The sequence below is a fragment of the Pongo pygmaeus genome, chromosome 18, assembly GCF_028885625.2.
Source record: "Pongo pygmaeus isolate AG05252 chromosome 18, NHGRI_mPonPyg2-v2.0_pri, whole genome shotgun sequence".
Taxonomy (NCBI): Eukaryota; Metazoa; Chordata; class Mammalia; order Primates; family Hominidae; genus Pongo; species Pongo pygmaeus.
The window spans coordinates 24,322,201-24,344,119 of NC_072391.2; the positions used below are offsets into that span (position 1 = coordinate 24,322,201).

General features: G+C 45.8%; 1 protein-coding gene across 2 annotated transcripts in view; it reads left to right on the plus strand.

Moving 5' to 3' along the window:
- Window positions 1-2,199: 2,199 nt before the first annotated feature.
- Window positions 2,200-21,919, plus strand: part of LOC129016288 (conserved oligomeric Golgi complex subunit 7) — a 63,608-nt gene continuing 43,888 nt past the window's right edge. The window contains exons 1-6 of one of the 2 annotated variants that reach the window (XM_054455567.2): window positions 2,200-2,606; window positions 9,213-9,361; window positions 10,000-10,116; window positions 12,537-12,705; window positions 20,338-20,420; window positions 21,386-21,508. In XM_054455567.2, the coding sequence (XP_054311542.1) occupies window positions 2,438-2,606; window positions 9,213-9,361; window positions 10,000-10,116; window positions 12,537-12,705; window positions 20,338-20,420; window positions 21,386-21,508 (810 nt within the window). In that variant the 5' untranslated portion in view covers window positions 2,200-2,437. The remainder of the gene's footprint in view (window positions 2,607-9,212; window positions 9,362-9,999; window positions 10,117-12,536; window positions 12,706-20,337; window positions 20,421-21,385; window positions 21,509-21,919) is intronic. The other variant, XM_063654053.1, reaches the window with a different exon arrangement.

A 21,919-nucleotide genomic window follows, 5' to 3' on the forward strand; every position in this document is an offset into this window, starting at 1 on the left:
TATTATACAATGAAAACTACAAAATATTGCTGAGAGAAATTAAAGAAAATCTAAATCAGATCTAAATCCCCACGGGTGATTCCTACTAGGGGACACTTGGCACTGTGTGGACAGATTTTTGGTTATCACAATTTGGAGAAGATGTTGCTCCTAATGGGTAGCGGCCAGGGATGCGGCGAAATATCTTACAATGCATAGGACAGCCCCCATAACTAAAAATTATCTGGGCTCAATAGTGCCAAGGCTGAAAAATTCTCATCTAAATAAATGAAGAGGTGTTTCATGTTATGGATTGGAAGAGTCAATATTTTCATGATGGCAATTCTCCTAAAATTAATCCAACAATTAATTCAACAGTTCAACATAATCCCTGTCAAAATCCCAGCTGGAGTTTTTTTTTTTTTTTTTTTCGAGATGGAGTCTCGGTCTGTTGCCCAGGCTGGAGTGCAGTGGTGGATCTTGGTTCACTGCAACCTCCGCCTCCCAGGTTCAAGTGATTCTCCTGCCTCTGCCTCCTGAGTGGCTGGGATTACAGGTGCGTGCCACCATGCCCAGCTAATTTTTGTATTATTAGTAGAGATAGGGTTTGACCATGTTGGTCAGGCTGGTCTCAAACTCCTGACCTCGTCATCCGCCTGCCTCGGCCTCCCAAAGTGCTGGGATTACAGGCGTGAGCCACTGCGTCTGGCCTAAATTTTTAACAAGAACAAAGTAAGAGGACTTACACTATCAGATTGCTCCCCTCGCCTCCCCTCGTCTCCCTCATTGCTCCCCTCCTCTCCTCTTCCCTCCTCTCCCCTCCCCCAAAATAATTGGGACTCCTAGCAGAAGGGTTACTCCAGTTAAAACCTACTCAAACCAGAAGAATGAGACAAACCAAGGGAGATGCCAATGAAAAACCAGTGGCTATCAGGCATGGAGATAGCAGCCAGCCACTCATACCCCAATGGCCGGCCAACCTGGAAAACTGTCCCCTGTAGGGTTTCCAAGGATTACATCTTGTCCTCCCCCTTGGGTTGGTCCCACTCTTGAAACAACATAAAACCTTAGAACCTAAAGAATACTTTCATACCTTCCCCTACCTTTTCTTCTTTTCTTTTCGAGACAGGTTCTCGCTCTGTCACCCAGGCTGGAGTGCAGTGGCATGATCACAGCTCACTGCAGCCTCGACCTCCTGGGCTCAGGCAATCCTCTCACCCCAGCCTCTCGAGTAGCTGAGACTACAGGTGTGCGCCACCACACTCAGCCAATTTTTAAATTTTTTGCAGATACGGGGTCTTCCTGTGTTGCCCAGGCTGAGAAATTGTTTGTGATTATGGGTTATGCACAGATTTCTCAGCCGCAACACCAAAAGCATGATCCATAAAAAAAAGGTGATAAGGAACTTAACAAATTTTAAAAGGTCTGCACCTCAAAACACATCATTAAGAAAATAATTAGGCCAGGCGCGGTGACTCACGCCTGTGATCCCAGCACTTTGGGAAGCCGAGGCGGGCGGATCACCTGAGGTTGGGAGTTTGAGGCCAGCCTGGCCAACATGGTGAAACCCCGTCTCTACTAATAATACAAAATGTAGCCGGGCGTGGTGGCACGCGCCTGTAATCCCAGCTACTCGGGAGGCTGAGGCAAGAGACTCAGTTGAACCCGGGAGGCGGAGGTTGCAGTGAGCCGAGATTGCGTCACTTCACTCCAACCTGGGCGACAGAGCAAGACTCCGTCTCAGAAAAAAAAAAAAGAAAGAAAGAAAAAAAAAAAAAGAAAGAAATAGCCGGGCGTGTTGTCGCGCGCCTATAGTCCCAGCTACTCTGGAGGCTGAGGTGGGAGGATCGCTTGAGCCCAGAAATTTGAGGCTGCAGTGAGCTGAGATCATTCAATTGCCCAGGAATTTGAGGCTGCAGTGAGCAGAGATCGTTCAATTGCACTCCATTGCTGCCCACTGCGCTCCACTGTTGCCCAGGCTGTCCTTGAACTCCTGACCTCAAGCGATTCTCCCGCGTCAGCTTCCTAAAGAGCTGGGATTACAGGCGCGAGCCACCGCGTAAATGCGCTAATGTATGTCAGGGCTTTATAGTAGGCACATAGTTCAATCCTCGGCAAATGTTAGCAGACGTGGTATGTTTGTCGGTGCCGGGAGCTCTCAGTCCGGGGCGCTTCTCCCGCACACAGCTCTGCTCAGCGCTCCGGACGCCTGCAGTCGCTATGGTAACGGCCAACTGCTTCCGGAAGAAGAACGGCGGGCGGCGAGGGTCATTCCCAGCCGTAACCTGAGTGGGCTGAGCAGGGAAGCGCAAAGGGGCAAGCTACCCGTCCTGGCGTTTCTGGGGTTCGCCTCGGAGGCTAGCCTTGGTGCTCTCGCAGGCTTGCTCGCTTCTGCATCCCCGTTGCCGCCTGGAGCCAACTCTTAAGTCCTGGACGACAGGCCTGAGACAGTTCCGCCATGGACTTCTCCAAGTTCCTGGCAGACGACTTCGACGTGAAGGAGTGGATCAATGCGGCCTTCAGGGCCGGCTCCAAGGAGGCGGCGTCCGGGAAGGCGGATGGCCACGCAGCCACCCTGGTGATGAAGCTGCAGCTGTTCATCCAAGAGGTGAACCACGCCGTGGAGGGTGAGCCGCGAGGGGCCCTGGCCGCGGGACCATCCCCTGCTCTCGGCTGGGCAGAGGTCACCGAACTTGCGTGGGGCACTCAGGTGGGCGGGGCACGCATGGACAGCAAATACCCTCCGCAAAAGAGCAAGCCCCGAACTCCTGATCACATCAGCGGGAGTCTCAGCTGGGTGCCGGGCTGTCTTGAACACTTGCTAATTTTGGGTGTTGTTTTTCCTCCTCTGGCTGGGCTATAAGTTTCCTTTTTCTTTTCTTTCTTTCTCTTTGTTTTTTCTTTTGAAACAGGGTCTCTCTCTGTTGCCCAGGCTACAGTGGCTCGATCATAGCTCACTGCAGCCTCGAACTCCAGGACTCAAGCGATCCTCTCGCCTCTCGAGTCGCTAGGACTACAGGCGCGAGCCACCACGCCCCGCAAATTTTGTTTAAAAAAAAAATTGTAGAGATGGGATCTCACTGCGTGTTGCCAGGCTGGTCTCAAATTCAAATTCCTGGGCATAATGGGTTTTCCAGTCTTGGCCTCCCAAAGTGCTGTGATTATACCTGTGAGCCACCACACCTGGCCTCAAGTTTCCTTTTGGAACTTAAAAGAGTGGATCTTATTGCAGTAGCTCTTCTCTAACTTAATAGCAGATCTCTGGGATTCCCTTTTTATTACTATCCATAGGCACTGGAAGACAAGATGGATCTTTTTAAATGCTAGAAGTTAAAACCAGTTCTTAACATGTCTTTGTTGAGGTACCTTCCAGAACATAAGATACAACAACTCCAGTTTCTGTTATAGTGACTTGAATCTCAGAGTCAAGGGCCCAGTGTCAAAGAAAATTGGCTTTGACTTTTTGTAATCTAGGAGCACGAGTCTGTGAGATGTTTATTCAAAGAGTTAAAGAGCCTGTTTTGTACCAAACAATAAACTGTAAAAAGAAATTTACAGTGAATTTTGAGAGTATGAAGGAATAGCCAACGGATCCTTATATCTGGAAAAAAACGTATTATAGTATAGGTGTAAGAGAACGAAACAGATCTGGAAAACATTGTTTTAGTGGATTTTATGTCAGCTGAGGAAGATAGGCTGGTCTCAGTGGAGACTTAAACCTTTTTTTTTGAGACAGGGTCTCATTCCTCATTCTGCTGCCCAAGCTGGAATGCAGTGATACCATCATAGCTCACTGCAGCCTCAAACTCTGGGTTCAAGCAGTCCTCTCGCCTCAGCCTCCCAAGTAACTGGAACTATAGGCATGTGCCACCATGCCTGGCTAATTAAAAAAAAAAAGTTTTTTTTTTAGAGACAAGGTTGCACTATGTTGCCCAGGTTGATCTCAAATTTCTGACCTCAAGTGATCCTCCCATCTTGGCTTCCCAAAGCGCTAGGATTACTGGTGTGAGCCACCACTCCTGGCCTAAACCATGTTTTGAGGATAAGTTAAATTATAAAAAATAACATGCACTGGCAACCATTTCATGTAACTCCTCAACTTGACTTTTATTCACCGTGTGTTGATTCACTGTGTGTTGATTCAGTACATACTGCACACAAGTCTCTCTCCTAGGCTCAGATGGAAAGACCAAACAGACTACTTTCACTGGGAGTGGATAGTCCAAGAGATGTTCCCATTTTTGTTTGTTTGTTTGTTTTTTTGAGACGAAGTCTCACTCTTTCCCCCTGGCTGGAGTGCAGTGGCGCCATCTCAGCTCACTGCAACCTCCCCCTCCTGAGTTCAAGTTATTCTCCTGCCTCTACCTCCTGTGTAGCTGGGATTACAGGTGCGTGTCCCACGCCTGGCTAATTTTTGTATTTTTAGTAGAGACGGGGTTTCATGATGTTGGCCAGGCTGATCTTGAACTCCTGACCTCAGGTGATCCACCCATCTCGGCCTCCCAAAGTGCTGGGATTACAGGCATGAGCCACTGCGCCCGGCCAGATGTGCCCATTGTTTGAGAAAAGGTAGGGAGGGGGCTTTATTTCACTGCAGATTGTTTTCTTTCTTTCTTTCTTTTTTTGAGACAGGGTCTCACTTTGTCACCCAGGCTACAGTGCAGTGGTGTGATCAGTGCTCACTGCAGCTTCACCTCTCGGGCTCAAGGAATTCTCCTGCCTCAGCCTCCTGAATAACTGGGACCACAGGCTTGTGCCACCATGCCAGATGGCACAATTTTTTGATTTTTTGTAGAGATGGGGTCTCACTATGTTGTCCAGGCTGGTCTCAAACTCCTGAGCTCAGGTGATCCTCCAGCCTTTGCCTCCTAAAGTGCTGGGATTACAGGCGTGAGCCACCACGCCCAGCCTGTATTCTTTATTGTACCTTGCATCTTTTACTAATTATTGAGCATCTACTATGCATGTGTCCAGAAATGGGCAGTGGGGAGGAAAAGTTTATCTTGCTCGAGCTTGCTGCCTGTGGGGAAGATAGAAACAGTAAATTACAATGAGGTATGGCTTCACTCAGAATAGAATCTGGAGTTGTGAGAGATGGCAGGAGGGTGCAGTTACGTCTTATTTAGGAGAATCATAAAGCACTTGCCCTGTGTTAGACCTTGAAGGAAAACTTTGTAGGGCAAAGAGGAAAGGACATTAATAATAATATAATAGCAACTTGAACCCAGGAGGCAGAAGTTGCAGTGAGTAGAGATCCCGCCACTACACTCCAGCCTGGGTGACAGAGTGAGACTCTGTCTCAAAAATAATAATAATAACGATATAATGGCACATATATGAGGTTTGGTACATGTCAGACACCCTTTTTAGTGCTCTATATGTATTAACTAAGTGATTCTCAAACATGGGTTGCAATGCTTTCCTCACCTCCCCTTATCCTTGTTCATGCCCTCAGGAACAGGGAATATTTGGAAATTGGTGGTGGGAGGTTTTTTTTTTTTTTTTGAGATGGAGTTTCAATCTTGTTGCCCAGGGTGGAGTGCAATGGAGTGCAATGGCGTGATCGCGGCTCACCGCAACCTCCGCCTCTCGGGTTCAAGCAATTCTCCTGCCTCAGCCTCCCGAGTAGCTGGGGTGTACAGGCATGCACCACCATGCCTGGCTAATTTTGTATTTTTAGTAGAGATGGGTTTCTACATGATGATCAGGCTGGTCTCGAGCTCCCAACCTCAGGTGATCCGCCTGCCTCGGCCTCCCAAAGTGTTGGGATTACAGGCATGAGCCATTGTGCTGGAATGTGGGAGCTTTTTTATTTATTTTATTTATTTTTTATGTATTTGTTTTTTTTTGAGACGGAATCTCGCCCTGTCGCCCAGGCTGGAGGGCAGTGGCGTGATCTTGACTCACTGCAAGCTCTGCCTCCAGGGTTCACACCATTCTCCTGCCTCAGCCTCCCGAGTAGCTGGGACTACAGGTGCCTGCAACCACGCCCGGCTAATTTTTTGTATTTTTAGTAGAGACGGGGTTTCACCTTGTTAGCCAGTATGGTCTCGATCTCCTGACCTCGTGATCCACTCGCCTTGGCCTCCCAAAGTGCTGGGATTATAGGCGTGAGCCACCACGCCCGGCTGTGGGAGCTTTTTTAGTTGTTGCAGTAGTGGGGAATGTTGCAGTGACATTCAGACATAAGACATTCAGTGGGAGGACCCAGTGATGCTTAATGTCCTGCAGTGCTTGGTACAATCCTGCACAATGAAGAATTGTCCTGGCCTAAATGTGAATAGTACCTGCTTTTGGGCATGGTTATCTAATTTAAACCTGACAGTTATCCTTAGAGGTAGGCACAGTTATTATGTCCACTATAGACTTGTAGAAACTGAGGTTGAGAGAAGTTAAGTAACTTGCTCAGCATCATGTTCCCAATGAATGGGGAGCCTGGACTGAACCCAGACAGTTGGCTCCAGAGCCCAGGCCCTTAACCATTATATTTCACTACTTCCTTCGTATTAAAGAGAGAGAGAGAGTAACATATGCACAGGAGTGTGGCTATAAGAAGGCATAGTCCAGGGAAAGGTGAGAAGTTCAAACAGAGCTGCATGAATAATATCAATAAACAGTCTGGGTGTGATCTCAGTGCTTTGGGAAGCTGAAGTGGGAGGATTGCTTGAGGCCAGGAGTTCCAGACCAGCAGTTCCAGACCAGCCTAGACAACACAGCAAGACCCTATCTCTACAAAAAATTAAAAAACTAGCCAGCATGGTGGTTCATGCTTGTAGTCCAGCTACTTGGGAGGATTGCTTGAGCCTACAAGTTCGAGGCTGCAGTGAGCTAGGATTGCACCACTGCACTCCAATGTGGGGGACAGAGTGAGACAAGATAATTAGTAGTGTTATTATTAGAGAATCACACTTTCGTAGGGGAAATGTAACTGAAGATGAGGCAGATAAATAGATCGGGATCAGCCTGAGAAAGACCTTTCTGGCCAGCCTTAGGAGTTTGGCTTTTATCCGTTAGGCAGCGGGTAGCCTTCATAGGTTTAAAACTCCGTTTATTTTTATGCAAGATGAGACAAGGGCCCAAGTCTGCGATGAGGAAAGGTGATTGTAGCCGTTCAAGCACATGTTGAGGACCCCAAATTGGAGGACCAATTTCTTCATTTAGTCAGTCAACAAATATTTATTGGGCACAAACTCTTTTCTAGGTTCTAAAAATACACTGTTGAACAAGACCCAGTGTTGGATTGGAGAGGTCCACAGGGGCCACGTTATGCAGGGATTTTATTTTTATTTTTATTTATTTATTTATTTTTGAGATGGAGTCTCACTCTGTCGCCAGGCTGGAGTGCAGTGGTGTAATCTCGACTCACTGCAACCTCCGCCTCCCAGGTTCAAGTGATTCTCCTGCCTCAGCCTCCCGAGTAGCTGAGGCTACAGGCACACACCACCATGCCCAGCTAATTTTTGTATTTTTAGTAGAGACAGGGTTTTACCACATTGGTCAGGTTGGTCTTGATCTCTTAACCTCGTGATCCGCCTGCCTCGGCCTCCCAAAGTGCTGGGATTACAGGCGTGAGCCACCAAGCCTGGCCAGGGATTTTATTTTATTTCTTTATTTTTAAGAAACGGGGTCTTGCTCTGTCACCCAGGTTAGAATGCTATGCAGGGATTTCAGTGTCACATTAAAGAGTTTGATTTTAAGGCCGGGTGCGGTGGCTTATGCCTGCAATCCCAGCACTTTGGGAGGCTGAGGTGGGTGGATCACCTGAGACCAGGAGTTTGAGACTAGCCTGACCTACACAGCAAAACCCCGTCTCTACTGAAAATATAAAAATTAGCCGGGCGTGGTGGTGCACAACTGTAATCCCAGCTACTTGGGAGGCTGAGGCAGGCGATCACTTGAACCTAGGAGGCAGAGGTTCCAGTGAGCTGAGATTGTGCCACTGCACTCCAGTCTGGGTGACAGAGGGAGACTCTGTCTCAATAAATAAATAAATAGAGTGTGAATTTAATTTAAAAATAAGGCATTGTAGGATTTTTAAGCAGCGGAGTAACATGGTTCAGGAGGCTATTGCTGAGGTCCAGAAAGGAGATGATAGTGGCTTCAACTGGGATGATGGCAGTGAAGATGATGAGTCATGGGTAGATTTAAGATATTTTTAGGCTTGGCATTGTGGCTCACACTTGTAATCCCAGCATTTTGGGAGGCCTAGCCAGGCAGGTCCCTTGAGCCCAGGAGTTTGAGACCAGCCTGGGCAACATGGCGAAACTCTGTCTCTACAAAATATATAAAAATTATTCAGTCCTGGTGGTGTGTGCCTGTAGTCCCAGCTACTTGAGAGGCTGAGGTGGGAGGATCACCTGAGACCAGGATCCTGGTTGAGGTTGCAGTGAGCTGTGATTTCACCACTGCACTCCAGTCTGGGCAACCGAGTGAGACCCTGTCTCAAAAATAATTTTAAAATAGCCTGGGCCTGGTGGCTCATGCCTGTATTCCCAGCACTTTGGGAGCCCAAGGTGGGTGGATCACCTGAGGTCAGGGGTTCAAGAGCAGCCTGGCCAACATGGTGAAACCCCATCTCTACTGAAAATACAAAAAATTAGCCAGGCGGGTGGCGGGTGCCTATAAACCCAGCTACTCTGGAGGCTGAGGCAGGAGAATCACTTGAACCCGGGAGGCAGAGGTTGCAGTGAGCCGAGATTGCGCCACTGCACTCCAGCCTGGGTGACAGAGCGAAACTCTGTATCAAAAAAAAAAAAGACCATGGAAAGCAGGCATTGGGGCCAGACCCATCTGAGGCTTAGTTTCAGCTCTGTAAGATCTTGGGCAAGTTACTTTAACCTCTCTGAGTTTTCTTATCAGGAGGAGGTGGCTGCTAATGACCGCCATGGACATTAAGGAATACAATGTATGCAAAGCTCCTGGGGCATGCCTCCTTGCAAATGGAGTTATGATTTCACTGGTGGTGGCGAGTTGGTGTTGGGACAGGTTGATTGTTGATTCTTTGTGAAATCAAAGGCCCTTTCCCATCAGTCTGGGGACATGATCCCGGCAGGGGCCACCTTACTGCCCATCTCCTCTCCTGCCCCATATTTTCTGCAGGCTTCAAAAACAGTTTGGTTGGTCGTGCATTTCCTTTCTGTTGTCTGATTTGTTTCCTGTTTTTTACTGGTGACTGGTCCAACTTTCACCTTTTGTGGCTATCGCTGTTGTTGATTTTTTTTTTTTAACTACAGAAACAAGTCACCAAGCTCTCCAGAACATGCCCAAAGTGCTCCGTGATGTTGAAGCCCTAAAACAGGAGGCATCTTTCCTGAAAGAACAGATGATTCTTGTCAAGGAGGACATTAAAAAATTTGAACAGGATACATCTCAATCCATGCAGGTATTTTGGCTCCTGTCGTAAATGGTGATTCTTGTTTTGGGAAGGTGGTCACTCTCATAAGGGGTTTAGAACAGCACGGTGTTTTGGGAGGCCAACCATCACTCAAGATTCTGCCCAGCACTCCAGCTAGGCTCTTTTTTTTTTGAGACAGAGTGTCGTTCTGTAGGTGGAGTGCAGGCTGCAGTACAGTGGCGTGATCTCAGCTCATGGCAACCTCCACCTCCCAGGTTCAAGCGATTCTCGTGCCTCAGCCTTCTGAGTAGCTGGGATCACAGACGTGCAACACCATGCCCGGCTGATTTTTGTATTTTTAGTAGAGACAGGGTTTCACCATGTTGCCCAGGCTGGTCTCGAACTCCTGGCCTCAAGTGATCCTCCCATCTGGGCCTCCCGAAGTGCTGGGATTACAGGCGTGAGCCACTGTGCCCGGCTCCCCGAAACTATGCTTTTGCTTGGGTCTTTCAGCTGATTCATCTCTTCAGCACTGCTGAATAAATTTAGCCAGATGATTGGTGTTTTGGGAGACAGAAGCTCCCTAAAGACGGGAGCAAGCCACCATACTTACATTTCAAGTCCCTGGTGGCAGATGGAGAAAAAGGACCTACCCCTTCATTTCTCACCCCTCACGCCTCTTTCAGGTGTTGGTAGAAATTGACCAAGTGAAGTCCAGAATGCAACTTGCTGCTGAATCTCTTCAGGAAGCAGATAAGTGGAGCACGTTGAGCGCCGATATTGAGGAGACATTTAAGACTCAGGTAGGTTTCTTGTTTAGGGGATGTTATGAAAGGTATTTAAGCAAGAACTTGAGGTTTGGAGAAAGCAAAAGAGATACAAAGTTGATAGCCAATAGCAGCATTCAGAAACCTTCAGACTCAGGGTGGGGAAGATCTGAAGCTGCTCGATGTGTTTCCAGCCTCTTAGGCTTGCACCCTCTGTGTGACTGAAGCCTCTTAGTCACAGAGTGAGTTCAAGAGAAGCCTCGATAAAGATGTACAGGCACCAGGCACTGTGGCTCATACCTGAAATCCCAGCTCTTTGGGATGCTGAGGTGGGAGGATCACTTGAGGCCAGGAGTTTGAGACCAGCCTGGGTAACATAATGAGACCCCCATCTCTACAAAACATAAAAAAATTAGCCAGCTGTGGTGCTGCACACTTGTAGTTCCAGCTACTCAGGAGGCTGAGGCGGGAGGATCTCTTGAGCCCAGGAGTTGAAGGCTACAGTAAACTATGATCATACCACTGTGCTGAGGGACAGAGCAAGACCCTGTCTAAAAAAAAAAAAAAAAAAAAAAAAGAAGAAGAAAAGAAAAACCAGCACAGGCAGAGAAGGTTGGGGGTAAATGGATGAGAGGGTGGAACATGGGGAGAGGACAGCCTTATATACCTTGGGGACTTGGTGGGTTATTGACCCCTTCTGAGGCTGCAAAGTGTGGAAAATAGTAACATTTTCCACCTGGGATGTAAGGATGAAGTAAGATGATGGCTTATGAAGAACTCTTACTCAATTGTAAAGCAAAATGAATGATTTATCAGTCAATTTTTTTAAAAAAGTTACAAATGCACATAGGAACAAATTTATTACACAGGAATAAACTGCAAAAAATAAGTTTTTTTCCTAACCCTGACCCCCACCTTAGTCCTCTAATTTTTCTTTTCTTTTTTTTCTTTTGAAACGGAGTCTCATTCTGAAGCCCAGGCTGGAGTACAGTGGCATGATACCTCCACTTCCCGGGTTCAAGTGATTCTCCTGTCTCAGCCTCCCGAGTACCTGGGATTATAGGCGCGCACTACCATACCTGGCTAATTTTTGTATTTTTAGTAGAGATGAGGTTTCACCATGTTGGCCAGGCTGGTCTTGAACTACTGACCTCAGGTGATCTGCCCTCCTCGGCCTCCCAAAGTGCAGGGATTACAGGCGTGAGTCACCATGCCCGGCCAGGGGTTTTAATTTTTCTTGTACAGACAAGCCCTGTTATCAACTTTATGCACATCCTTCCAGATACACACATATATATGTATGTTCTCTGCCCCTTTTTTTCCTCACAAAGCTCATTGTGAACACTGCTTTTCACTTTATTTTTTCACTCAACAATCTATCTTTTATTTATTTATTTATTGAGACAGAGTCTTGCTCTGTTGCCTAGGCCGGAGTCCAGTGGCATGATCTCGGCTCACTGCAAACCTCTGCCTCCTGGGTTCAAGCGATTCTCCTGCCTCAGCCTCCCGAGTAGCTGGGAATACAGGTGGACGCCACCATGCCTGGCTAATTTTTGTATTTTTAGTAGAGACAGAGTTTCACCATGTTGGCCAGGCTGGTCGCAAACTCCTGACCTCAGGTGATCCTTCAGCCTCGGCCTCCCAAAGTGCTGGGATTACAGGGGCGTGAGCCACCCCGCCCGGCTGCCTGACCAATTTCTTAAAATGTTTTGTAAAGACAAGGTCTTGCTATATTGGTCAGGCTGGTCTTGAACTCCTGGCCTCATGCAATCCTCCTGCCTCAGCCTCTGAAAATGCTGAGATTTATAGGTATAAGCCATTGTGCCCAGGCTGGATGTGAATATTTTTAAAACTCTTAGCACATATTGCTAAATTGCCTTCCAGAAAGACGGTATAAATTTAAATTTATGATACCAGACAGATTGTCTTTTTTCTTTTGTACCCTCACCAACAATAGCTATTATAATTTTTCGAACACTTTTCCAATTTGTTAGGGGGAAAATGACACTTTCTTGTTTTAATTTAATTTGCATTTATTTGAGTAGTTTTTTTTTTTTTTTTTTTTTTGAGACAGGGTCTTTCTCTGTTGCCCAGGCTGGAGTGCAGTGGTGCGATCTTGGCTAACTGCAGTCTCCACCTTCCAGGCTCAAGTGATCCTCCTGCCTTAGCTTCCTGAGTAGCTGGGACTACAGGTGCGCATGACCACACTCAGCTAATTTTTACTGTTTGTAGAGACTGGATCTTGCCATGTTAACCAGGCTGGTCTTGAACTCCTGGCTTCAAGGGATCCTCCTGCCTCAATCTCCCAAAGTGCTGGGATTACAGGCATGAACCACCACTATGCCCAGCCCCATTTTCTTACTTGATAAGTTGCCTTTTTCGTGTATTTTATCTATTCCCAATTGAGGCAGTAGGGATCTTTTAAAATGAATATTCTCTATTCTGGTCTTTTCTAGGACATAGCTGTGATTTCTGCCAAGCTAACAGGTATGCAGAACAGCTTAATGATGCTTGTTGATACACCAGACTACTCAGAAAAGTGTGTGCACTTGGAGGCACTGAAGAACAGGCTGGAGGCCCTAGCCAGTCCGCAGATTGTAGCGGCGTTCACCTCTCAGGCTGTAGGTGAGTGCTAGCTGCTTCTCATCTCTGTGTATAACTCTCTATAAAGATAAGGCCTTGTAAGTCTTCAGTTTTTAGAATGTCTTAATGGTGATTGAATTATATAGATTAGAAGGAACTCTGTAATTTTTTTTTTTTTTTTTTTTTTGAGACGGAGTCTTTCTCTGTCACCGAGGCTGGAGTGTAGTGGCGCGATCTCGGCTTACTGCAACCTCCGCCTCCTGGGTTCAAGTGATTCTCCTGCCTCAGCCTCCCGAGTAGCTGGGATTACAGGCGTGTGTTACCACGCCCAGGTAATTTTTGTATTTTGAATAGAAACGGGCTTTCACCATGTTGGCCGGGCTGGTCTCGAACTCCTGACCTCAGGTGATCCACTCGCCTCGGCCTCCCAAAGTGCTGGGATTAACAGACGTGAGCCACTGCGCCTGGCCAGGAGTGTCTTTCTATTGCTTTTATGTGTAGAAAGCAATAACTGCTTTTGGAATTCTTGGGTCACACGCTTTCCCCTTCAGAATTCTTCATTGTCGTCTGCCATCTATATTTATTTTTCTTTTCCCCCAGAATGTCTCACAAAACAGCCAAATATACTTCTGTAAAGACAAAAGGTGAAATGCTACTTCTGTGAATTCTGTCTTCTAGTGCGAATGCATTTCCCTCTACATTCTGATAAGTATGAGATTGGCCTGCTTCTTCTTCCTATTATTTTTTTTTGTATGTAGCTTGTTTCTTTTCCCTGAATAGTTATAAAAGGGACTGACAAACATTTTCTGTAAAGGGCCAGATCATAAATATTAGGATTTGGCGGCCTTATGGTCTCTCTCACAGATACCTCTGCAGTTGTGGCACAAAAGCCCACTCATAAATGGATGGGCTTTGCTGTGTGCCAGTAAATTTTTTTTGTTTTTTTTAAGACGAAGTCTCGCTGTGTTCCCCATGCTGGAGTGCAGTGGCGTGACCTCAGCTCAATGCAGCCTCTGCCTCCCAGGCTCAAACGATCCTCCTGTCTCAGTCTCCCGAGTAGCTGGGATTACAGAAGTGCGCCACCACACCTGGCTAATTTTTATATTTTCAGTAGAGATGGGGTTTCACCATGTTGTCCAGGCTGGTCTTGAACTCCTGATCTCAAGTGATCTGCCCACCTTGGCCTCCCAAAGTGTTGGGATTAGAGGCGTGAGCCACCATGCCTGGCCAAGTAAAACTTTATTTACAATAACAGATGGCAGTTTGGCCTGCTGGCGCATAGTTTGCCAAATTATGGCTTATAAGATTCTTTTACCTTGTAGTTTAGTAACTTCTCTAGGTTCTTTTTCAGTTTTGAAAGTTTTTAACTTTTCCAGGACCCAGCGTCAGCCATTTTCACCTACCAATTCATATCTTCATTTACAGAAAATCACCTTCCTTAAAAATTTTTTTTTCTGTTTTATTTGTTCTCTTTTCTGTCTTTGAGAACATCAACTATCTGTTCATTAGCTCTCCTTTTTCCCTCTCCGTATATCTCATATTTTCTCTGGTCTCTTTTGGATGTTTGCCTGCTCCCTCTCAGTCCCCTCCTGCCATGTGTGGTTTTTCTAAAGCTTGTTTTTCATTTGGCTGATGGGGTTTTCTGAAGTATCTGTTCTGGAGCATATATGCAGGGCAGCGTGAATCCATGACTCTGGTTTGCAGTCCTCAAACTTCACTCAAATAAACTCTCTACTTATTTAAAAAAATAAAGTATCTGTTCTTGGCTGGGTACAGTGGCTCATGCCTGTAATCCCAGCACTTTGGGAGGTCAAGGCGGGAGGATCACCTGAACCCAGGTGTTTGAGACAAGCCTAGGTATCATAGCAAGACCCTGTCTCTACAAAAAATAAAAAATTAGCCAGGCATGGTGGCACACGCTTGTAGTCTCAGCTGCTCAGGAGGTTGGGGCAGAAGGATCGCTTGAGCCCAGGAGTGACAGAGTGAGATCTTGTCTCAAAAAAAAAAAAAAAAAAAATAGGTTTTGTTATCTTTGTTCTTCTAATTAATTTTTAATTTTTGTTATGTCATGATTTACTTCCTAATTTTTTTCCTTAGCTCTGCCAACCTCCCTTTATATCTCATTGTAATACCTTAGATTCCTTTTTTTTTTGAGACGGAGTCTCATTCTGTCACCCAGGGTGGAGTACAGTGGCATGATCTCTGCCTCCTGGGTTCAAGCGATTCTCCTGCCTTACCTCCCGAGTAGCTGGGATTACAGGCACGTGCTACCACACCTGGCTAATTTTTTGTATTTTTAGTGTAGATGGGGTTTCGCCATGTTGGCCAGGCTGGTCTTGAACTCCTGACCTCAGGTGATCTGCCTGCCTTGGCCTCCCAAAGTGCAGGTATTACAGGCGTGAGCCACCGTGCCCAGCCTATTTTTTTTTTTTTTAATAGATGGGGTCTTGCTATGTTGCCCAGGTTAGTCTTGAACTCCTGGCCTAAAGTGATCCTCACACCTCAGCCTCCCGAAGCCTTAGGTCCTATTAAAGAAAGGATATATAATTTCTTTGAGAGTGTGAAGCAATTATTGCCTAAAATTTTCTTCTCTTTCTTAGGGAAAATCTTTGGAAGTGTTCTTTTTTAGAAAAAAATTTTAAAAATTGTGGCAAAATACACATAACAAAATCTACCATTTTAATAATTTTTAAGTGTGCATTTCAGTGGCATTAAGTACATTCACATTGCTGTGCAAACATCACCACCATCCATCTCCAGAACTTTTTTCATCTTTCTGAACTGAAATTTTGTACCCATTAAACAGCAACTGTCCGTTCCTCCTACCCTCACCTGCCAGCAATCATCATTCTACTTTTGTCCCTATGAATTTGACGACTCTACATGCCTCCTATAATGGATTCACGTAGTATTTTTCCTTTTATGGCTTAGCATAACATCTTCAAGTCTCATCCATGGTGTAGCATGTGTCAGAATTTCCTTTCTTCTTAAGGCTGAATAATATTCCATCTCATATATTACCACATTTTCTCTATCTATTCATCTGTTGATGGACATTTAGGTTATTTCTACCTTTTGGCTGTTGTGAAGAATGCTAGAATGATCATGGGTGTACAAGTGTCTGTTTGAGTTCCAGCTTTCAATTCCTTTAGGGATCTACTCAGAAGTGGAATTGCTGGATCATATGCTTATCTTTTTTTTTTTTTTTTTTTTCTTGGAGACACAGTTTAACTCTGTTGCCCAGGCTGGAGTGTGCAGTGGCATGATCTCGGCTCACTGTGACCTCTGCCACCCGGATTCAAGCGATTCTTGTGCCTCAGCCTCCCAAGTAGCTGGGATTAAAGGTGCGCACCACCACACCTAGCTAATTTTTGTATGTTTAGTAGAGACGGGGTTTCGCCATGTTGGCCAGGCTGGTCTCGAACTCCTGGCCTCAAGTGATCCGCCTATCTTGGCCTTCCAAAGTGCTGGGATTACAGGTGTGAGCCACCACACCTGGCCATATGGTAATCTGATGTTTAATTTTTTGAGGAACTGTTATATTGTTCTCCATAGTGGCTGCACCATTTTACACTACCACCAGCAATGCACAAGGGTTCCAATTTCTCCACACCTTTCCAACCCTTGTCATTTTTTGTTTTTTTGGATTATAGCCATACTAATGAGTATGAAATGGTATCTTATGGTTTTGATTTTCATTCCTCTAATGATTAATGATATTGAGTGTATTTTCATTTGCTTATTGACTATTTGTATATTGCTGGAAAAATGTCTATTCAAATCCTTTCCCCATTTTTGTTTTGTTTTGTTGTTTTTTGAGACAGGGTCTTGCACTGTTACCCAGGCTGGAATGCAGTGGTGCAATCATGGCTCCCCGCAGCTTTGACCTCCCAAGCTCAAGTGATCCTCCCACCACAACCTCCCAAGTAGCTGGGACTACAGGTGTGCACTGCCACACCCAGCTAATTTTTTGTTTTTTGTAGAGATAGGGTCTTGCTATGCTGCTCAGGCTGGTCTTAAACTCCTGGACTCAAACAATCCTCCCTCCTCAGCCTCAAAGTCCTGAGATTACAGGCATGAGCCAAGGTGCCTGGCCCTTTACCCAATTTTATATTGGGTTATTTGGTTTTTTGCTGGTGAGTTGTAGAAATTCTTCATATATTCTGGATATTATTCTTTAATTGAATATGTCTTGCAAATATTTTCTCCCATTCCATGGATTGTCTTTTCATTCTATTATTGATGAAATCTTTTGATGCCCAAGTTTTTAATTTTTTTTTTTTTTTTTTTTTTTTTGAGACGGAGTCTTGCTCTGTTTCCAGGCTGGAGTGCAGTGGCTTGATCTCGGCTCACTGCAACCTCCGCCTCCTGGGTTCAAGCGATTCTCCTGCCTCAGCTTCCCAAGTAGCTGAGACTACAGGCGTGTGCCACCACGCCCAGCTAATTTTTGTATTTTTAGTAGAGATGGAGTTTCACTGTGTTGGCCAGGATGGTCTCAATCTCTTGACCTTGTGATCCACCTGCCTCAGCCTCCCCAGGTGCTGGGATTACAGGCGTGAGCCACCATGCCCAGCCCCAAGTTTTTAATTTTGTTGTAGTCTAATTTATTGAGTGCATAGGTACCGTGGTGGAGTTTTCTTTTTTTCTGCTGATTCATGTTTGTATGTGATAGTGCTTTTGTTCTGGGCCTGGTATTTACTGAAAAATAGTGGAATTTCCTTGGAAGCCCCTCCTTGTTTAAGAGAGCTTTCCTTTAGCCCTTGATTGAAAGTTTACATTCTCTGCTGTGCTCTTCAGTTACCTAGAGAGAATGGCCTCAGTACTCATCTCCAGCCCTCTAATTCCCTGTCTTCCCCATTCGTTAATTCTTTATTTTGAATCTTTTGTTCATTCAACCCCCCAGGCTGGAGCTGGGGGGTTGGAAAGTCGCCATCTAGAAGCTTCGTTCCTCACAGTCTCTCGTGAATTTGTGGCTACTACAGAGCTCACTTTTCTGGTTGGGGTTACATCCAGTTATGTGAGGTTAGGGGAGTGGGAGTGGGGATGGAGAGGTGGTGGCTCCATGCATTTAAGGTTTTTTGTTTGTTTCCTTCTGAGTGAGCTGGCGACTGGGAGCTGGTGTTGGATTTGAGTGATGCCTGGTGGTTCAGCATCATGGGTTTCGTTTTGGAGATAAGCAGTTTTTGACAGCTTTCGCGCACAAATTTGAATCAGGCTTGACTCTAGGCAGGACACGGATTCAGAAGGCGAAAATGGCACTTTTGAGCCCCGTAGGCTGCCTCATCTGCTAGGCTGCGGTGGAAACAGCCCTCCCTCCCATGCCTGGCCCAAGCCCCCTTGGCCCCCAGTCTTTGGCCCTTTGTACTGTTCTGCGCCACCCTTAGCGCCCAGACTTTTACCAGCTTCCCCACCCATTGTGGCCCAAAGTGATTGGATATCTGGTTGGGATTCTCTGAAGTATGTAGTACAGATATTTTCCTGGCTTCAACGCAGATAAAACGATGTTTTCTTTTGGTGATTAATCTTAATTTTGGCGAGTATCAGGAAGGGTTCCCCCACCCCACAGGTAATGTGTTGTTTATAATCAGCCATGTTTCCTAGAAGGCTGAGGTAGTTCTTTATCTAACAGTTTTTACTTTTTATTTTTTTTGAGACGGAGTCTACACTCTGTTGCCCAGGCTGGACTGCAGTGGTGTGATCTCGGCTCACAGCAACCTCCACCTCTTGGGTTCAAGCGCCTCAGCCTCTGGAGTAGCTGGGATTACAGGCGTGCACCACCACGCCTGGTTAATTTTTTATATTTTTAGTAGAGACGGGGTTTCACCATATTGGCCAGGCTGGTCTCGAGCTCCTGACCCCAGGTGATCCACCCACTTCAGCCTCCCAAAGTACTGGGATTATAGTCGTGAGCCACAATACCCGGCCTAGCTAACAGTTTTTAAAGGGAATTCTCTAATAAATTTGTTCATCCCCAACATGTTCCCCTTTTCCATCTCTCTCCTAAAATGACAATGTGGGTATAGCCAAGTATACATGCCCAGTTCATTTTATATAACCAATGAATTCAGCTGATACACTGAAGCAACTTTTTATAGAATTATTTTAATTAATTTTTTTGCTTCTCACTGGTCAAACCCGATTTATAGAATTTTGTTTTTTGAGCTAGAATCTTGCTCTGTCACCCAGGCTGAAGTGCAGTGATGTGATCACAGTTCACTGCAGCCTTGTCCTCTCAGGCTCAAGTGATACTCCCAGCTCAGCCTCCTGGGGTTTACAGGTGCACACCACGCCCAGCTAATTTTTTCTATTCTTTGTAGAGGGGTCCTGTGTTGCCTAGGACATTTTTGAACTTCTGGGCTCAAACAGTCCTCCCACCTCAGCCTCCCAAAATGCTGGGATTACAGGTGTGAGCCACCACACCCGGCCTATGGAATAATTTTAAATGCAACAGGAAGATTCATTTATTTAAGTGTTCTTATGAAAATAATAAGCATTTTAAAGGCAAATATTCGTTTTCTAACTCATGGATTTCTGCCCATTAAGTCAAGTTCCACTGGCAGGTCTCAGCGCTTAGCTGGGTGTCCCACAGCGGTTGCTGTTACAACATTTCCTTCTCAGCAGTTTATTGGGCTTCCCAGAAGTGAAGGGGAACAGAGCAAATATAAGAAGTTTGGAGACCTGTTAGCTCAAGGCTTTTTTTTTTTTTTTTTTCCCTTCCTTTTGATATAGTTCTAAGGCTGTGGCATGTATGTTTTGGCCAGAAGGGGGCGGACGGGAGCCAGAGGTGGCGCTGCTGTGCACACTATTCAGAGACTGCACTGAAACCCACCTTCCTGTCTGTCCAGTGGTGAGCCTGGAAGCAAGTGCTTTGCCCAGTCATTTCCTCTGCCCTTAGGGAAATATGTAAGAAACTACTTGATATTAAGCCCATAACTTGGGTCTTAGAATCCATTGTTATGTGTGGAATGCTAATAGTTATCAAATTATTTGATTTTATGTTTTGTTTTTTTTGTTTTGCTTTGTTTTAGACGGAGTCTTGCTCTGTCTGCCAGGCTGGAGTGCAGTGGCGTGATCTTGGCTCACTGCAACCTCTGCCTCCCGGGTTCAACCAATTCTCCTGCCTCAGCCTCCCAAAGAGCTGGGATTACAGGTGTGCACCACCACGCTCAGCTAATTTTTTTTTTTTTTTTTAGTAGAGATGGGGTTTCACCATGTTGGCCAGGCTGGTCTCGAGCTCCTGACCTCAGGTGATCCACCTGCCTTAGCTTCCCAAAGTGCTGGGATTACAGGCATGAGCTACCGCGACCGGCCCAAATTATTTACTTATTCCTCAAACCACCAGATATGTTGACATATAGAATTTCAGTGTGTTTGCTTTTTTAAAGTTCCCATCTGGTATAATCGAAGTAGGAATTTTCAAAGACATAACTAACCTCTCAATATCATGTTAAAATATGAATTCTGTGAGGAACAGCGGGCAATACCCTGCAGTATCTGGTTTTCAAGTCATGCTTATTTTTCAAATTTATGATCCTCATGCATGAGTTAATTCAGTATCTAGGCAGGAACTTGTGAATACTAGCTTCCATATATCCACCTTCATTCTGGTGACTTTTTTCTCATGTCTACACCAGAAAGGCTGGTAACAGTATATATACATTGTATGTTCTTTAGATCAGTCCAAAGTATTTGTGAAGGTGTTTACTGAAATTGACCGGATGCCCCAGCTCCTGGCCTACTACTACAAGTGTCACAAGGTAAGAAGCTGTGCGTGATGACAGTTGTGCAGTTGTGGAATGCTCATAACTCTGGGTCACAGAATCGCAGGTTCATAATTCAGAAGATAAGAACATTTGTCTCCTTGCCCTCTGGCTGTTTTTCTCTTAGTTAGCCAGTAGGGGGTGCTCTTGGTCTAGCATATGGATTTGTTTAATTACCAGTTGGAAAAAGTTATCCGTTTTCATTCTGTTTTCTGTTTACAGCTGGATTCATTATAGACTTGAAACGTTGTTTCAATTTATTCTCATTTTTGCCTTTTAAGGGAGATTTATGTCTTAAGCTATATTACACCCTCAGGAAGCAGTAAGAATTTCTCTTTTTTTCTTTAGAGATAGAGTTTCACTATTTTGCCCAGCCTGGAGTGCGGTGGCTAGTCACTGATCCAATCATGGTGCACTACAGCCTTGAACTCCTGGGCTCAAGTGATCCTCCCGTCTCAGCCTTGGGAGGAGTTGGGACTACAGGCGCGTGCCACTCCACTTGGCTTGGAATTTTATGTTTTCTAGGTTTGCTGAAGTTAGATTGCCAAAAAACTTGACAGCTTCCTGAACTGACCTTAATTCCTTCAAGTCCAGTGCTCTGTGTCTTTTAAGCAGTGATGTTAGGACATGAAGCTTAAACACACACGTCTGCCCGCTCTTGCCCCGACGTCTATTCAGAAGAGTGATGGTGTGCCAAGTGGTTGCACATTACATGTTTTTAGGGCAGGATAAATGGAGAGGGGATCACATCCACCGGGTGACAGATTAAAGCTGTGAATCAGTGCAGATAACTGCAAATGTTTTTTTTTTCCTGCCTTTCTTTGAAGTGGATGGACCTCGCTGGGCTGCCCAGTGAGCCCATTGAGCAATCCGTGATTACTCTGGGTAGCAGGGCAGGGCAGTGTTCGCAGGCAATCTATGTTGACGTACCCAATAAGGTTCCCTTTGTTCTGTCTCTGCAGGTGCAGCTTTTAGCAGCCTGGCAAGAGCTGTGTCAAAGTGACCTACCCCTGGACCGGCAGCTTACTGGACTCTATGACGCCTTGCTTGGTGCTTGGCACACACAAATCCAGTGGGCTACACAGGTAACAGCTCATTTTTGTTCTAGGGAGAACAGAGTCTGTGGTGACAAGGGAATGGGTGACCGCCTCGGGAGTGGCCACCCTCAACTGCAGAGCACGGCTCAAAGAACTTCCCCGTTTGTTGCTGTCATTCAAGAGGTTAAAAAATAACCAGTTAGGCCAGGTGCGGTGGCTTACACTTGTAATCACCACACTTCGGAAGGTCGAAGTGGGTGGATCGTTTGAGCCTAGGAGTTCGAGACCAGCCTGGCCAACACGGTGAAACCCCAACTCTACAAAAAATGCAAAAGTTAGCCAGGTGTGGTGGCACAATTACTAAGGAGGCTGAGGCAGGAAGATTGCTTACGTCCAGGAGGTGGAGGCCACAGTGACTATGATCGCACCACTACACTTCAGCCTGGACAACAGAGCAAG